Source organism: Sus scrofa, chromosome 15 (genome assembly GCF_000003025.6).
Source record: "Sus scrofa isolate TJ Tabasco breed Duroc chromosome 15, Sscrofa11.1, whole genome shotgun sequence".
Taxonomy (NCBI): domain Eukaryota; kingdom Metazoa; phylum Chordata; class Mammalia; order Artiodactyla; family Suidae; genus Sus; species Sus scrofa.
This window is the reverse complement of record NC_010457.5, coordinates 68,491,282-68,507,476: the sequence shown is the minus strand read 5'-3', so window position 1 is coordinate 68,507,476 and position 16,195 is coordinate 68,491,282. Positions and strand designations below refer to the sequence as shown.

At 34.2% G+C, this 16,195-nt stretch overlaps 1 protein-coding gene across 1 annotated transcript in view; it reads right to left on the bottom strand.

Moving 5' to 3' along the window:
- The window catches only part of SLC4A10 (solute carrier family 4 member 10), a 312,403-nt gene that overhangs the window by 147,533 nt on the left and 148,675 nt on the right, over positions 1-16,195 (bottom strand). The window contains 1 exon segment of the mRNA XM_021075903.1: positions 9,621-9,759. Within this exon segment, the coding sequence (XP_020931562.1) occupies positions 9,621-9,759 (139 nt within the window).

Sequence of the window (16,195 nt, the reverse complement as noted above, 5' to 3'; positions counted from 1 at the left end):
AAACATTGTCAGGAAGCTAATAGGGAAGACCAGCTGTACCAGCCAAAAGTTTACAGAGAGGAAATTATATCTATGCCTATCATACATTTATAGAATGCTCAAAGGTTGAAAAAAAACTTAGATTTAAGCAAAAATAACTGACACTAACTCTTTGATGCTGATAATTTTATAGAGTATTTTTGTCTACACAGTGGGAAATTTTTCCATATTAGTGATTCTTAACAATTTTCAGCCCTTAACAGGGTCATCATATCATAAATCACATAATGGTCATTGATACTGCTCATCAACTATAACTACTTCTTCTTTCTTAGTAAAGAGTACCACTCTTTACTACCTGGCTGTCTTTTTAACTGGGTGAGGCCACTATTGACAACAAATTGTGATTAGAAATTATTTGTGCCACTTCTAGACTGGAGTTTTTCATTACCAGGGTGAGACCTACTGGTGCTCTCTTTTTCCCTGATAATGAGACCAGCTATGTTCATGACGTGGGCTTCTCTATCATCTGGAGTCTCTAAGCAACAGCAGTGCAGAATCACCACTGATTCATGGTGGATGTGTATCATGAACAATAAATAAACCTTGCGATTTTAAGCCTTTGAGATTACAGGACATTTTTAATAGCATAATTTAGCCTATCCCAACTGATAACAAATTTTAGCCATTCAAACCAGCATCAAATTCCTAATTAGAATTAATGGTGAGATTGAATATAATTTTAATAGATATAATGAATTAGTATTTCTTGCCAGGTGTAAAATGCCAGGTCGCATTATAAATGTCAATATCTCAAAGGATCAACCTATTGATGGACATTTTGAAGTGGGATAGTGTTATGGAAAGTGTCTTGGAAAAGTTGGGAATAAAAACAAATCTATGCTCTTGTCCCTACTCTACATCTAAATTGCTATGTGACCAAGGAAAAGTCTTTCAACTTCTCTGGGCCACAGTTTTCTAATTTGTAAAATGAGGAGACAAAGTTAACACATTCAAAAACTGACAAAATCACCTAGTCACTAATCTTATAAAATCAAATTCAGTTCCAGCTGTTCTTGTTTTTCTCCAGAGTCTGTGCCCATTTTCCACCATAGTACAATTACTTCAGTGGGATTTATGGAATTTTTAGCTTAAATATTTTATGCTAAAGCCTATAGTAAAAACAACTGATTTAACATTTAGTTTTCATCCTTGTCTGAAACAAATCTCCAGTTGAAAAATGTTCTGTGTTTTCTTCCTCTCTTGTTAACTCTTCTGTCACTTTATATAATATTCACATATGATGTGGTTTTCAGACAAAAAGAATGAAAGAAGGGAGTCTGTATAGCAGCACTTTTGCTGGTGTTGTTTTGACTAAAGAACCTTGTCAGATTTCAAATCTACTTTCCAGTCTATTGGGTAGTAAAGAAGAATTAGATCATGAAAGGGTGTAACAGTGTTTAGGGGACCATGGAGTTCTCATTTCTGTCCTCTTCCTAAATAGAATTACTACTAAAATATTGTATTTAAAGTTTTCATTCAAGAAATCCTGAAAAGAGTGCTGATATATTATTTAAAAAACATGTTTCTTAATTAAATGTAAATCTATAAACCAACCTATACAATAATTTTGTTTATAAGTTGAAATTATACTAATAATAAGTTCATTTTTAAATATCCATGGACTTCTTCATTCACACACAAAATGATCCACCTGCTTCTCAGGAAATTTATAAATTTTACTCTCAGAGAGCAGTGAAGATAAATAAGTAACAAAGCACCTACATCATTTTATCTTGCTTCCTTTGAAAGCGAATATTTAAAATTTAAGAATCTCAAAAAAATGTGGGGTGTATGTATATAGGCATGTTTGTATATGAACAGTTCTCTGCATTTCTATATCATGTACAAATTCAGTAGCCATCACCATAATGAAGATACAAAACTGTTTCATCCCCACAAAGGAGCTTTCTTTACATTCTCAATCTCCACTCTGTTTCTGCCCCTTACAATCATTAATCTGTTCTTCATCACTACAGTTTTGTCATTTTGAGGATGTTATGTAAAATGGAATCACACAGTTTGCAATCTTTTGAAACTGATGTTTTTAACTAAACAGCAAAGCCCTTGAAATCCAAGTTGCTGTATATATCAATAGTTTGTTTCTTTTTATTGCTGGAAAGCATTCCATTATATGGATATACCAAAGTGTATTTAACCATTCACCCACTGAAGGATATTTTAGTTGTTTATAAGTTTTTGCTATTACAAATGAAGCTGCTATGAACATTTATGTAAAGGTTTTTGTGTGAATATAAGTTTTGTTTCTCTAGGATAAATGCCCAAGACTGTAATTGCTGAGTCATATTTACTAATGCATGTTTCGTTTTATAAGAAACTAACAAACTGTCTTCCATCAGCAATGGATGAGAGATCCAGCTTCCACATCCTCCACAGCATTTGCTATTATGATTATTTTTATATTTTAGCTAGCCTGTCAGGCATGCAGTGGCAACTTACAGTGGTTTTAATTTACATTTCCTAATGGCTAATGATGTTGAACACTATTTTATGTGTTTATTTGCCATGTGTATCTCTTTGAAAGTTCAGTTTGTGTTTTTGCCCAGTTTCTAATTGATTTGTTTTCATACTGTTGAACTTGATATAATATTTTTGTCAAATATATGGTTTGCAAATATTTTCTCCTTGTTTGTAGCTTTTCTTCACCTTCTTTTTCTTTTTTGTTTGTTCTTTTTAGGTCCACACCCACGGCATATGGAGGTTCCCAGGCTAGGGGTCTAATTGGAGCTACAGCTGCCGGCCTACACCACAGCTACAGCAATGCCAGATCCAAGCTGCATCTGCGACCTACACCACAGCTCATGGCAACACTGGATCCTTAGCCCACTGAGTGAGGCCAGGGATTGAACCAGCACTTCATGATCCCTAGTCAGATTCATTTCCACTGTGCCACGACGGGAACTCCCTCTTCATCCTCTTAACAGGATTTTTTGCAGCATAAAAGTTTTTAATTCTGGTAAAGTCCAATTTAAGAATATTTTCTTTAATAGATTATGCTTTTGGTATTATGTCTAAAACCTCATCTTGCAGCCTTAGGTTTTGAAATTTTTCTCCTATGTTTCCTCTAACATTTATATCGCTTTACATTTTACATTTATTATTTTGAATTGATTTTTGTATACACAGTGAAGTTGAGATTGAGGTCAATATTTTTAGCTATAGCTCTTTAATTACTCCAGTACCATTTGTTGAAAAGACAATTCTTCCTCCACTTAATAGCTTTCAACCTTTGTCCAAAACCGGTTAGCTGTACTTGGCTTTATCTTCCTTAGTTCTCTATTCTGTTCTGGTGATCTACATATCTATCTGAAAAGACATTTTAAAAACAAATCGAAAAGGTATAGTCCTTCCTTTAGAATAAGTTTCTTCAATTTGCGGGATTGGTCTTTCAGAAAAGAATAGAGACTCTAGGGAGTTCCAAGCAGTTCAATTAAGATGACCAAATATAAGTTATATGCATGGATGGTTTTATATAACCATTGGTTATATGCATATTACAGGAGGAAACATAAGATACTTTCCATAAAAAGGAACCCACAAGTTACAGATATCAAGTTACTAAACATTTCAAGATTCGGTGCTTCACGCCAACTACAGAATGATGCCAAAGGCTTTAAAAGATTTTAAATGAATATATTTTAAAGATACATAAGTATATCTCTCTTTTCTGCTTTTTTATTCCATTTCATACTCCAAAGACAGAAATTTGCAGGTCTCATTACACACCAAATCCTATTTCAAGATTTGTAGTCACTGCATATACTGCCAGTTACAAAATGCCTGATTGCAATTAATGACCTAAAGTGCTTCAATTTGTTCCAGTTTTCAAATAAACTCAGCTGACATTTGTTTGAATAGCAAACCAAAGCAAACAAGAGTATCACAGTCATGAATGAGATGTGATGGGCAATGAAAAAAATTGTAACTGTAGTCCAATTGCATGACACTTTCCATGGGGGAGAGGTGGATTGAAACTCTGCTGAGATTATTTTCATTTCCTTCAGTATGCCTGGATCTGTTTTTATCCATAATTAACACATTGGAATCTCTTTCTATTAAACAACAATGTAAACTAGGTGTTTCGTGAATACTTTAAGGATTAAGTTCATGAAAATCTCCTCTATAAATTTCATATTAAAAATCTACAAAATGAAATTATTTTACAAATTAGAATTTAACTATAGAATTTACCTTTTTATTTTATTCCCACTAACTTAGTTTACATTTTCTAATAATTTTTATTCTCTGATTCTACCCAAATAGGGAGGAAAGGAGTTACTAGATCACCCAAAATTATAACCTTGAGGGAAGTCATGAACTCTCAAGAGAAAACATCCTTTTTTGGATAGAGTTGAGGATATGGAGGATGAAGGAGGAACATGGGTGGGTTCTGGAGAATAACATATATAAATATAAAGTGCCTATTTCAAGGGAAAGGGGAAATAAAATATAACAAAACACAGAGTTTATTAGCATTAACTGTTCTTAATCCTTATTATTTTCACACTTCAAATTGCACTGAAAAATCTTGATGACTTGAACTTTTACTAATTTTGAATATCAAATACCTTCACAGCATCAATAAAATTGTTTTGATGTAATAATCTTTTCCATATTACCATGTATGTATCAGAGGCCTAACTGCTACCCCCTGCTTTGTCTCTGCTGAGCTCATTTGTGGGAAGCATTTTGAAAGGGCAACCACAGTGAGTCAAACATGTTTTCTCCACATTTGCACAGCTGTGGTATCTTTCCGTACTTTTCTATTAATAACATGATATGTTATTTATAAGCGGGACATTGTAATTGTGTTGATTTCATTAGTGCTGTCATATGGCTTCTTTTAGGGTTTTTAAAAGTGAACAGCTGGTTTTCACAAACATTTATTAAATAATTATGATTCAAAAATTTAGCTTCAAAATCTAAAACTTGCTTAAGTTTTACTTGGCAACAACAGTGGGCATGAATTATTCAAGATGTGCTATGTGACAGGTGCAGTGTGCTGATAAAATATCCTTTTTATTTCTAGTAATATTAGAAAAATATTAATCCCTCCTGGAATACTAATCAAAAGAAAGAATTGCTTCAAATGGTTATGCTAATGATTTATTAGAATTAAATTGCATTTGAAAAATCAGATAGAGTCATGAATCAACTAGAATTAGCCCTTTTAGATGAACTAGGGCATCCAGAGCAAAATACTTCTACCACTTTAAAAGCTACACCATTTCTCAATAACTACATTCTGTTCTTCCCTGGCATATCATGTCTCAGCCAGAATTCATCTACTCTCCTCTTCTTTGTCTGTTACTATTTTGATTGCTCATCAAATGTTTTCCTGAACCTCAAATATCTGCACCATGTGTATGTTTCCAGAAGCAGGGTTAAGAACACAGGTCTTATCTAATAACATTAGAGAAGACTAATATGTAACCAGATCATCGCCTTCATTCTTTATAAATAAACACATTTTGGTGGCTTAGGATAAACATGTCACCCAAGTTAATCCATTAGAGCATGAGAAAATCCTACCTGCTCCACTGTAACAGACTAATGAGCTAGCATTGCTCTGTTATCTCCTAGCTCTATGAGGGTGGGAAAGTTACAAGGAAGTTACTGGTTAAAAGGAACAGATCACTGTTTGATCCAGTAGGTGAAAAATCACCAATCATTTGACAAATAAGGGAGTTACTCCTGCCAAAACACATACTCCTCTTTTTTTCACTTCAAAAAACTTTATTGGCGTATAGTTGATTTACAATGTTGTGTTAGCTTCTAATCATACTTCTCAGCTCTATTCTGTAGGATGAGAGTGAAGAAATATAAAAGAAATGTTTCCAAAAAGTACTTCTCAGCAATTGATTAAAGAGATTCTAACTAACCAGAGCTGTGTAATTGCCATAACCACCATATCTCCTTCCTTCAAGTCAGCCAGGTATCCTATTTATTTTTACCACCACACATGCTACATATGGAAGTTCCCAGGCTAGGGGTCCAATCAGAGCTACAGCTGCCAGCCTACCTCACAGACACAGAAATGCCAGATTCGAGCAGCATCTATAACCTATGCCACAGCTTGCTGCAATGCCAGATCTTTAACCGACTGGTCAAGCCAGGGATCAAACCCATGGACAATAATGTTGGGTTCTTAACCTGCTGAGCCACAATAGGAACTCCCAGGGAATACCTATTTCTTATTACCAGTTGAAGATAGATTCTTCTGGCTTTAAATAGGAGGTTTGCTCTTTAAATTTGTTATCAGTAACTCTCTAATCACAAAAGAGCAAAATTTACACTAGTTCATAGAGAATATTGTCATATATTATTTTTCTGCGTCAAAAAAAGAAGAGGAACACACATTATGTATTTGAAAGTAGTACTTAGTTTTGATGTGGTTAGAAGAAAAATTTTAGGTAGATGTTTCTTAATCTTAAAATTTGTTTCAGATTTAGTTTTATGCTTAAAATATTATAATAGCATCAGAAAGAAATTATGTAATTTTTTAATTAAAAAGATAATTCACACAGAATAACACACCACAGTTTAAGGCATTTAAAAAGGCAAATGAAAAATAAATGACTTGAAATGAAACAGGTAAAGGAAATAAACAGTTCTCGGGAAAAAAATTAAAACATATGAAAAGATGTTCAATTTCACTAGTAATTAAAGAAATACAGATTAAAACAATGAAGTTTATTTTACATCTATAAAATTAGCACAAAAATTTAGAAGTTTGACAATTTTGTGTGGCAAAGGTTTGAGGGAAATAAGCATTTTCATAGATTGCTGATTGAAGTGTACATTACTAAAACATTTTATGAAAACAATTTTGCAATATATAAAAGTTTTAAAAAGTCAGTTTTCTTTGATGCATAAATTCCACTGTTAAAAATTCACCCTACAGGGGAGTTCCCATCGTGGCGCAGTGGTTAACGAATCCGACTAGGAACCATGGGGTTGCAGGTTCGGTCCCTGCCCTTGCTCAGTGGGTTAAAGATCCAGCGTTGCCATGAGCTGTGGTGTAGGTCGCAGACACGGCTTGGATCCCGCGTTGCTCTGGCTCTGGCGTAAGCCAGTGGCTTCAGCTCTGATTGGACCCCTAGCCTGGAACCTCCACATGCCGGGGAGCAGCCCAAGAAATAGCAAAAAGACAAAAAAAAAAAAAAATTCACCCTACATAAATATCTACAAAATAATACCAAAATATGTATGAATGATCATTGAAGCAATATTTGCAGCAAAAAACAAAACAAAACAAAAACCAACCTAAATCCCTATCAAGACCTGCTAAATAAATGAAAGTTCATCCACATAATTAAATGGAATACAGTCATTAAAAAGATTAAAAAGATTGAGTAATCTGTATTCATAAGACAGAAAATGATCCAAATATATTAAATGAAAAAAGTAAAGCATGAGTGTGGTACATAATCCTCTTATGTAAATATAAAAAAGGCATACATTTACACAGAGACCTAGGCACTACATTTTTTATGAAAAGATATACAAGATAAAACCGACAGTGATTACCTTTGAAGAGATGTACTGTGAACAAGTGTAGAGGAATACTCTTGTTTTTTACCTTTCTATGATTTTTGAATTTTAAATATTAGAAAGTTAGTTTTACTCTTTTTTAAAAAAATGTTAACAGAGATGAACTAGGTGTAAACCATTTTTATTTTCTTCTATTTACTTTTGGTATTTTTTAAATGAAAGAGAGCTATAAAGACTACTCAGGGGAGTTCCCACTGTGGCGCAGCAGAAACGAATCCGACTGGGAACCATGAGGTTGAGGGTTCAATCCCTGGCCTCGCTCAGTGGGTTAAGGATCCGGGGTTGCCATGAGCTGTGGTGTAGGTCGCAGACACGGCTTGGATCCAGCATTGCTGTGGCTGTGGCGTAGGCCGGTGGCTGTGGTGTAGGCCAGCAGCTGTAGCTCCGATTAGACCTCTAGCCCGGGAACCTCCAAATGCCACGCGTGCAGCCCTGAAAAAGATTAAAAAAAAAAAAAAAAAAAAAAAAAAAAAAAAAGACTACTCAGAACATATCAAACAAGAATTAACCAAGTCACAGCCATAAAAACAAACAAAATAATTCCATTTTCAGAAACATGGATGGATCTAGAGACCCTCATACTAAGTGAACTAAGTCAGAAAGAGAAAGAAAATACCTGTATGATATCACTTATATCTGGAATCTAATATACGGCGCAAATGAACCTTTCTGCAGAATAGAAACTCACGGACTTGGAGAACAGACTTGTGGTTACCAAAGGAGGCGGGGAGGAGGGAGTGGGATGGACTGGGAGTATAGGGTTAATAGATGCAAACTATTGCATTTGGAGTGGCTAAGCAATGAGATCCTGCTGTATAGCACAGGGAACTATATCTCGTCACTTGTAATGTAATATGATGGAGGATAAGGTGAGGAAAATTATATATATATATATATACATATATGTATATGTATGTAAGACTGGGTCACATTGCTACAGTAGAAATTGACAGAACACTGTAAACCAACTAAAATGAAAAAAAAATTTTTTTAAAGAATTAACCAGGTCAGTATTATTTATAATATTATCATGATTAAACATTTAATTCCACACTAACACTGGCTAAGTTATGGTGGTCATTAAATGCAAGATCTGAGACTTTTTACCTGAGACCTCCGGAATCTACATTTCAAATCTGTCTTTCCCAGGTAATATGTATTTACACATTAAAATTTGGGAAGCAGTGGGTAAAAGTTCCACATTGCCTTGTGCACCCTTGTATCACAGCATTCATTATACAGTATTTACAAATTTGTTTATCTAAATCCCGTGTCATATGGTCAGATTGTTAAAGGCAAATCTAAGATTTTTGTTGTAGTTCTACATCCATTGCACCTGGCACATAATAGATATGCCATAACTATTTGTTAAATAAGTGAGTAAATAAGCAAGAAATGATGAATAAAAGGTAAATGAATATTTATTTATTGCTCTCTTATAGCAATTCATCAATTACATGGCAATATAGAAATATTAATTACAAATAACAGAAAAAGTAATTTTTAAGTTATTTTTAAAAAACCACTAGGTTTAAATGTGCGTATTCCTAGAAACACATTACTAAATATTCTTACCCTCAACAAATAGCACATAAATCCAGGACTACACCTTGAGTTTTTTATAATGTTTGCCCTTTCTTTTGAAAAGTCCCACACTCAAATTATCATATAATATCACTAGTTGGGGTACAAGCTAGCACTTGAAAAGATAGAAATAAATTACTGTTAGATTTCTATTGTTTTCCTGATGACACACAAATTATGCTACTGTTTATCTTTAAGACTGCAGCTGTTGCTGGTTCTGCATCACTGTTTACTATAATTACAGCCTTCAGATTTCATTCTGACCCACATCCCATTATAGGATATGCCCAGGCCAGATGAGCAATTTCAGAAATCAGCAGCACTGATGGATGTTGGCAAAATTGTGGCATTAGAAATCTCTTTTTCTAATAGCACGAAAATTCTTCAATATACCTTCATACTTCAACAAAAAAAATCCTCACCTGGCTGTTTCTCTCCACTCAGCATCCTCACCTTCACGCCAGCAAATCTCATCCAGTTCAGTGAAAAGGTCGTGAGGAATGTGTTCCTCATCATCATCCTCAGTTCCAAGAATAAACTGTACCCGCTGTGATGGAGTGTCTACGGAAATCACAGACATGAACAAGCATTAACACGACTCGGAGCTTCAAATGTCCTGGTCACCGCCTTCAACACTCACTGATCCTCTGCCCCCCATAGCAGCACTCATCCAGAGTAGACTTGGGAAATTAAGACTAAATTTAGCATTACATTAAGTCAAATATAATGTAAGATCATAAATACATAAAATGTAAATATATAATGTATCTATATTATCAAACATGAAATCAAATGTGATGATTATTTTGGACTACTTATACCATCATGGAAATTATCTCTACATGTCTTTAATACACACACATTTTCTCTCATTATAGATGCTATATTTAAAAGTAATAGGAGCGTAGACTATGATAAAATTCACTTATACTAAAATTGTGCTCGATATAATTCACCGAAGAACTCTCTTATGATGCTTCTTTGCAGTCACATCACTGTTGCTTCCCTAACCCCTGGCAACAACTAATCTGGTCCCCATTGCTATAGGTATTTTTTTTTTTTTTGTCTTTTTAGGACCACACTTGCGGCATGTGGAGGTTCCCAGGCTAGGGGTCAAATTGAAGCTGTAGCCACTGGCCTATGCCACCACCATAGCAACATGGGATCTGAGCCACGTCTATGATCTACACCACAGCTCACAGCAACGTCAGATCCTTAACCCACTGAGCGAGCCCAGGGATCAAACCTGTGTCCTCATGAATGCTAGTCAAATTCGTTTTCTCTGAGCCATGACGGGAACTCCTTTGTTGCTATAGTTTTGCCTTTTCCAAAATACGATGTTAGTGAAAACATGGTGTATAGCTTTTTGAGACCGTAGTCATTCCCTTAGCGTAATGACTTTGCCTTTAAGATTTTGAGATTTATCTATGTCTCTGAATGTATCAATAACTTATCCTTTTTAACGCAGAGTAATAGTCCATTGTAACATCAGCTTGTAGTACTACTAGTTAACTAAGAATTTCCTGCTCTATTCCCCTTGGTTCTTTTCATTTCCTATGCTCCATATCTAAAGGGATTAGAAACTAGAGTTAGGATTATGATGGCATATCTAGAAGAAGAAGTTCATGGTAAGAGGGGAAAAAATCAACTATAGTCTTTGTCCTCGACTGGAGCACATCATGCCTGTGGAAGAGAGGGGAATAAAAGACCTTGTGGTTAAAGCAAATTCAAAGTGGTCACTATTACATGAGACTAAATATTTTAATTACTGATTAGAAGACTTTAAGTTACTGAAGAATGACTAGAAAAGCTGGAGAACCCACCAAACTTTTCATTCAGGAGCAAAATAACAGTTTTCATTTAGGAATAAATACAAAGGGATGGTGCAAGATAAAACTATTTATAATTAAATCCCACGAGCAGTACAACATTCAATATGAAAGTTACAAGATTCTTAAAAATGACCATAGTTCTTTTATATCCATAAATGAGTCCTTTAAACTTTTTTTCATTGAAATAGTAGTTGACTATGGTAAGATTATAAGATAAAATAAAAAGTCAAAACAGATTTTTAAATTTATCAACATCTTCTATGGGTCAAGAATTTTCATATAATATTTCTTCTATGTCTCAACAATAACCTAGTTGAAAGGACACTGATATCAGTCTTGAAACACAATAAAAATAATGAAAGAGGAAGGGCATCCATGTTCATGGATAAGGATTCTATGTATTATCAAGATGTCAGTTCTTTCCAACTTGATCTATAGATCCAAAGCAATAACAATTAAAATTCTAGCACATTAATTTATGGACATCAACAAACTGATTTTAAAGTTTATATAGAAAGGCAAAAGACTCAGAATAGCCAAAGTAATATTGAAGAAGTAGAACAAAGTTGGAGAACTAACACCACCCAACTTCAATATACTTACTACAGCACTCTGACAATCACGGTAGTGTGATATTGGCAAAAGAACAGACAACTAGATCAATGGAACAGAATAGAGAGCCAAGAAATAGACTCCCATGAATACAGTCAACTGATTTTTGACAAAGAAACAAAGGTACTAAAGGGGAACAAAGTCTCTACAATAAATGGTGCTGGAACAATTTCACATCCATATGCAGAAACATTAATCTGGACAGAGACCTTATACTTTTTTCAAAATGGATCATAGATCTAAATGTAAAATGTAAATATATAACCACCCAGAAAACAACATGGGAGAAAACTAGATGATCTTGGGTATGGTGGTGCCTTTTTAGATATAATACCAGACACACTATCCATCAAAGAAATAAGCTGGACTTCATTTAAATTGAAAACTTGTGCTTTGTGAAGGACAATGTCAAGAGAATTAGAAGACAAGCCACAGATTTGAAAAAGATAGACCTAATAAAGTACAGTTATGCAAAATAAGCAAAGACCTCTTAGAACACAACAGTAATAAAACCAACAACCTAATAAAAAAATGGGCCAACGATTTTAAGACAACTCACCAAAGATATACAGATGGAAAATAAGCATATGAAAAGATGCTTCACATGACATGTAAGCAGGAAAATGAAGATTAAAACAATGAAATACCAGTATGAACCTATTTAAATGCCCAAAATCCAGAACACTGACCAACACCTATGCTGGCAAGGATGTGAAGCAACAGGAACTCTCATTCACCACTGTTGGGAGTGAAAAATGGTACAGCCACTTTGGAAGGCAGCTTAGCAGTTTCTTACAAAACTAAACATACTTTTACCTTATGATCTAGTAATTTCTCTCCTTGATATTTACCCAAAGAGTTGAAACTTATGCCCATAAAGAAAACCATGCACACAGAAATTTATAGCATAATTGCCAAAACCTATGTTTATATTCATAACTTCCAAAACTTGGAAGAAACCAAGATGTCTTTCAATAGGTGAACTAATAAATACACTTGATTCATCCAGACAATAAAATATTATTAAGTGCTAAAAAAGAAATGAGCTATCCAGACATGAAGGAATCTTAGAAGTGTATTAGTATGTGAAAGAAGCTGATCTGAAAAGGCTACATACTATATGATTTCAACTATGTGACATTCTGGAAAACTATGGAGAGAGTAAAAGGATCAATGGTTGCTGGGAGTGAGGGGGTGAAAAGGCTAAGAACAGGATTTTTAGGACATTAAAATACTCTGCATGATGCAAAATATTGAATTTGAAATGGAGAAGCTATGAGATCCTACTGTATAGCAATGACAACTATATCTAGTCAGTTATGATGGAGCATGATAATGTGAGAAAAAAGAATGTACACATATATGTGTGACTGGGTCACCTCGCTGTACAGTAGAAATTTGACAGAACACTGTAAACCAGCTATAATGGAAAAAAATAAAAATCATTATAAAATTGCAAATAATGGGAGTTCCCGTTGTGGCACAGTGGTTAATGAACCTGACTAGGAACCATGAGGTTGCAGGTTCAATCGCTGGCCTTGCTCAGTGGGTTAAGGATTCGGTGATGCCATGAGCTGTGGTATAGGTTGCAGACATGGCTAGGATCCCGTGTTGCTCTGGCTCTGCTGTAGGCGGGTGGCCACAGCTCCGATTAGACCCCTAGCCTGGGAACCTCCATATGCCGCAGGAGCGGCCCTGGAAAAGGCAAAAAGACAAAAAAATAAATAAATAAATAAAAATTGCAAATAACAACAACAACAAAATAAAACACTCTGTAGGACATTAAAAGTGACAGATATATGTCATTATACACTTGTCCAAACTCATAGAACATAAAACACCAGGAGTGAGCCCTAAGGTGTACTATGGGTTTGGGAATGATTATGATGTGTCTATGTGGGTCCATCCTCAGTAAAAATGTACCATATGGTGAGTGATGTTAATAATGAGAGAGGCTATACATGTGTGGGGGTGGGCAAGAGGGTATATATAGGGAATACCTTAAACTTCCTGTCAATTTTGATGTAAACCTAAAACTCCTCCAAAAAATAAAGTATTAAAATACAGGGCATCTCAGTTTTTAAAATGTTTAACTGTTCCCACCAATATGTACCACTATACCTTAGATATTATTATACATATTATATATATATATACATACATATATATATATATATAAAATCTAACTATATATATAGTCAAGAAATTATAAGAGGGAAAAACAAACTACTTTTATATAGCATACTTTCTTTAGGAATTAGCAAAGCATTTCTTTTTTTTAGAATGTTAATATATGAGATTTAGTTGTTCTCTTTTGTTTTCTGTTTTTTTAGGGCTATGCCTGTGGTATATGGAACTTCCCAGGCCAGGGTCAAATTGGAGCTGCAGCTGTAGGCATACACCACAGCCAAAGAAATGCCAGATCCGAGCCACGTCTGCAACCTACACCACAGCTCACAGGAATGCAAGATTTTTTTTCTGCAAATTAGCTTGTGATTTTACTTCCTTTTTTTATTGTTATTTCCCCAATACAATTTTTTTTCTACTGTACAGCATGGTGATCCAGTTACACATACATGTATACATTCTTTTTTCTCCCATTACCAAATGTCCATCAACAGATGATTGGATTAGGAAGATGTGGCATGTATACACAATGGAATACTACTCAGCCATAAAAAAGAACAAAATAATGCCATTTGCAGCAACATGGATGGAACTAGAGACTCTCATACTGAGTGAAGTAAGTCAGAAAGAAAAAGACAAATACCATATGATATCACTTATATCTGGACTCCAATGCCAGATTCTTAACCCACTGAACAAGGCCAGAGATTAAACCCACATCCTCATGGATGCTCATTACCATTGAGCCACTATGGGAACTCTTATGAGATTTAGTTTTATTATCAAATATTTTAAGAAATTTGTCAAACTAAATTTTATAGGAAAATGAATAAGAATTAATTCAATAGACAAATCTCTGCTTAACTACACCTTCAGAAGATGCCAATGTCCTAGATGTAACATGAATGTTGACTTTGAAGTGAGACTGATGAATTCTCATAAATATGAAATGTACGTAAGAAAATTGCAGTGCAACATATTCATTTGTGATCTAACTTATATGAAATAAGTTAATATTATCTTTTCTCTAAAAGTGTAATATCTGGGTGATAGTAATACATACTAAACCCAATTTCACCAGAGTCAAATGAAATTCTTCTTGACAGCCTGTTAACTTTGTAGTTGGTTGTTGTAGCTGGTCCAAAAAAAAAATAAACTTACCTAAGTCACAATGATAATAGTATAGAAAATAACAATTTATTAAAGTAGGATAATCTATTCACAAGAAGTGGGTTTTTTTGGTTTTTTGTTGTTTTTGTTTTGTTTTTGTTTTTGTTTTTGTTTTTTTGCCACATCTGTAGTATGTGGAAGTTTCCAGGCCAGGGATCAAACCCACACCATAGCAGTGACCAGAGCCACAGGAGTGACAACACCAGTTCCTTAACCCACTGTGTCATAAGGGAATTCCATCACAAGAGGTATTTTATTTGGGTTTTAAATAACATATGGCTCCCTGTATCTGATTTTTCATTCTTTAGAGTAGAAATGATTTTATAGGTATTAGGTTATGCTCACAAAAGTCTTTTTATAATCATCCTATCCTATCAACACACTTTTAATGTGTTAAAAAGACACAGATTATGTCTCAATACAGCAAATATTCAAAATGCTATTCAATGACTTTTTTAATGTTTATGCAACTGAAAACTGTATGGCATAAATCATGTAAATTACAGTAATATCAAAATCAGAATTTTCTAAGCATAAATATTTCTCTTATAGTGATAGATATTTTATTAATTTTCAAGATAGCCACTTAAAACATAGATCATTGTAATACAAATCATAGCTAAGACTATGATAGATTAATATAAAGATTCATTCTACATTTAGTAAATATATATAATGGACTAAATTACAGCATAAAGAAAGTTGCACTAGAGAATAAGGGTCTCAGTCCTTAGTAGCCTCTTCTAGAATCTGCAGATATATCAAAAGACATCATTGAAAGAGTGAAAAAATAAGCCACAAATGTGAAAAGATATTTTAAACATGAAAAATCAACAAAAGACGTATCCATAATATATAAAGAACTTCTACAAATCAAAAAGAAAAACAATCCAACTTTTTAAAAAAGCATAGGCTTGAATAGGCACTTCATAGAAGAGGCTATCCAAGTGGCCAAAAAGCAGATGCAAAGTTGCACAACCTCATTGGTAATCAAGAAATGCAAATTAGGATAATGACATACAATTATGCCACTTATCAGATGGTTAATGCTAAAAGAATGAAATTGTCAAGTGTTAGAATATAAAAAACATATGTTCTCACACTTGTTGGCAAGAGGGTAAATATGAACTGTACTTTGGAAGAATGTTTGGCGTTATCTACTAAAGTTAAAAATACACTACACTATGACTCAGAAATCAATTATGTCACTCCTATGTATGAGAAATGCATATGTACACCAAAAGATATGTACTAAA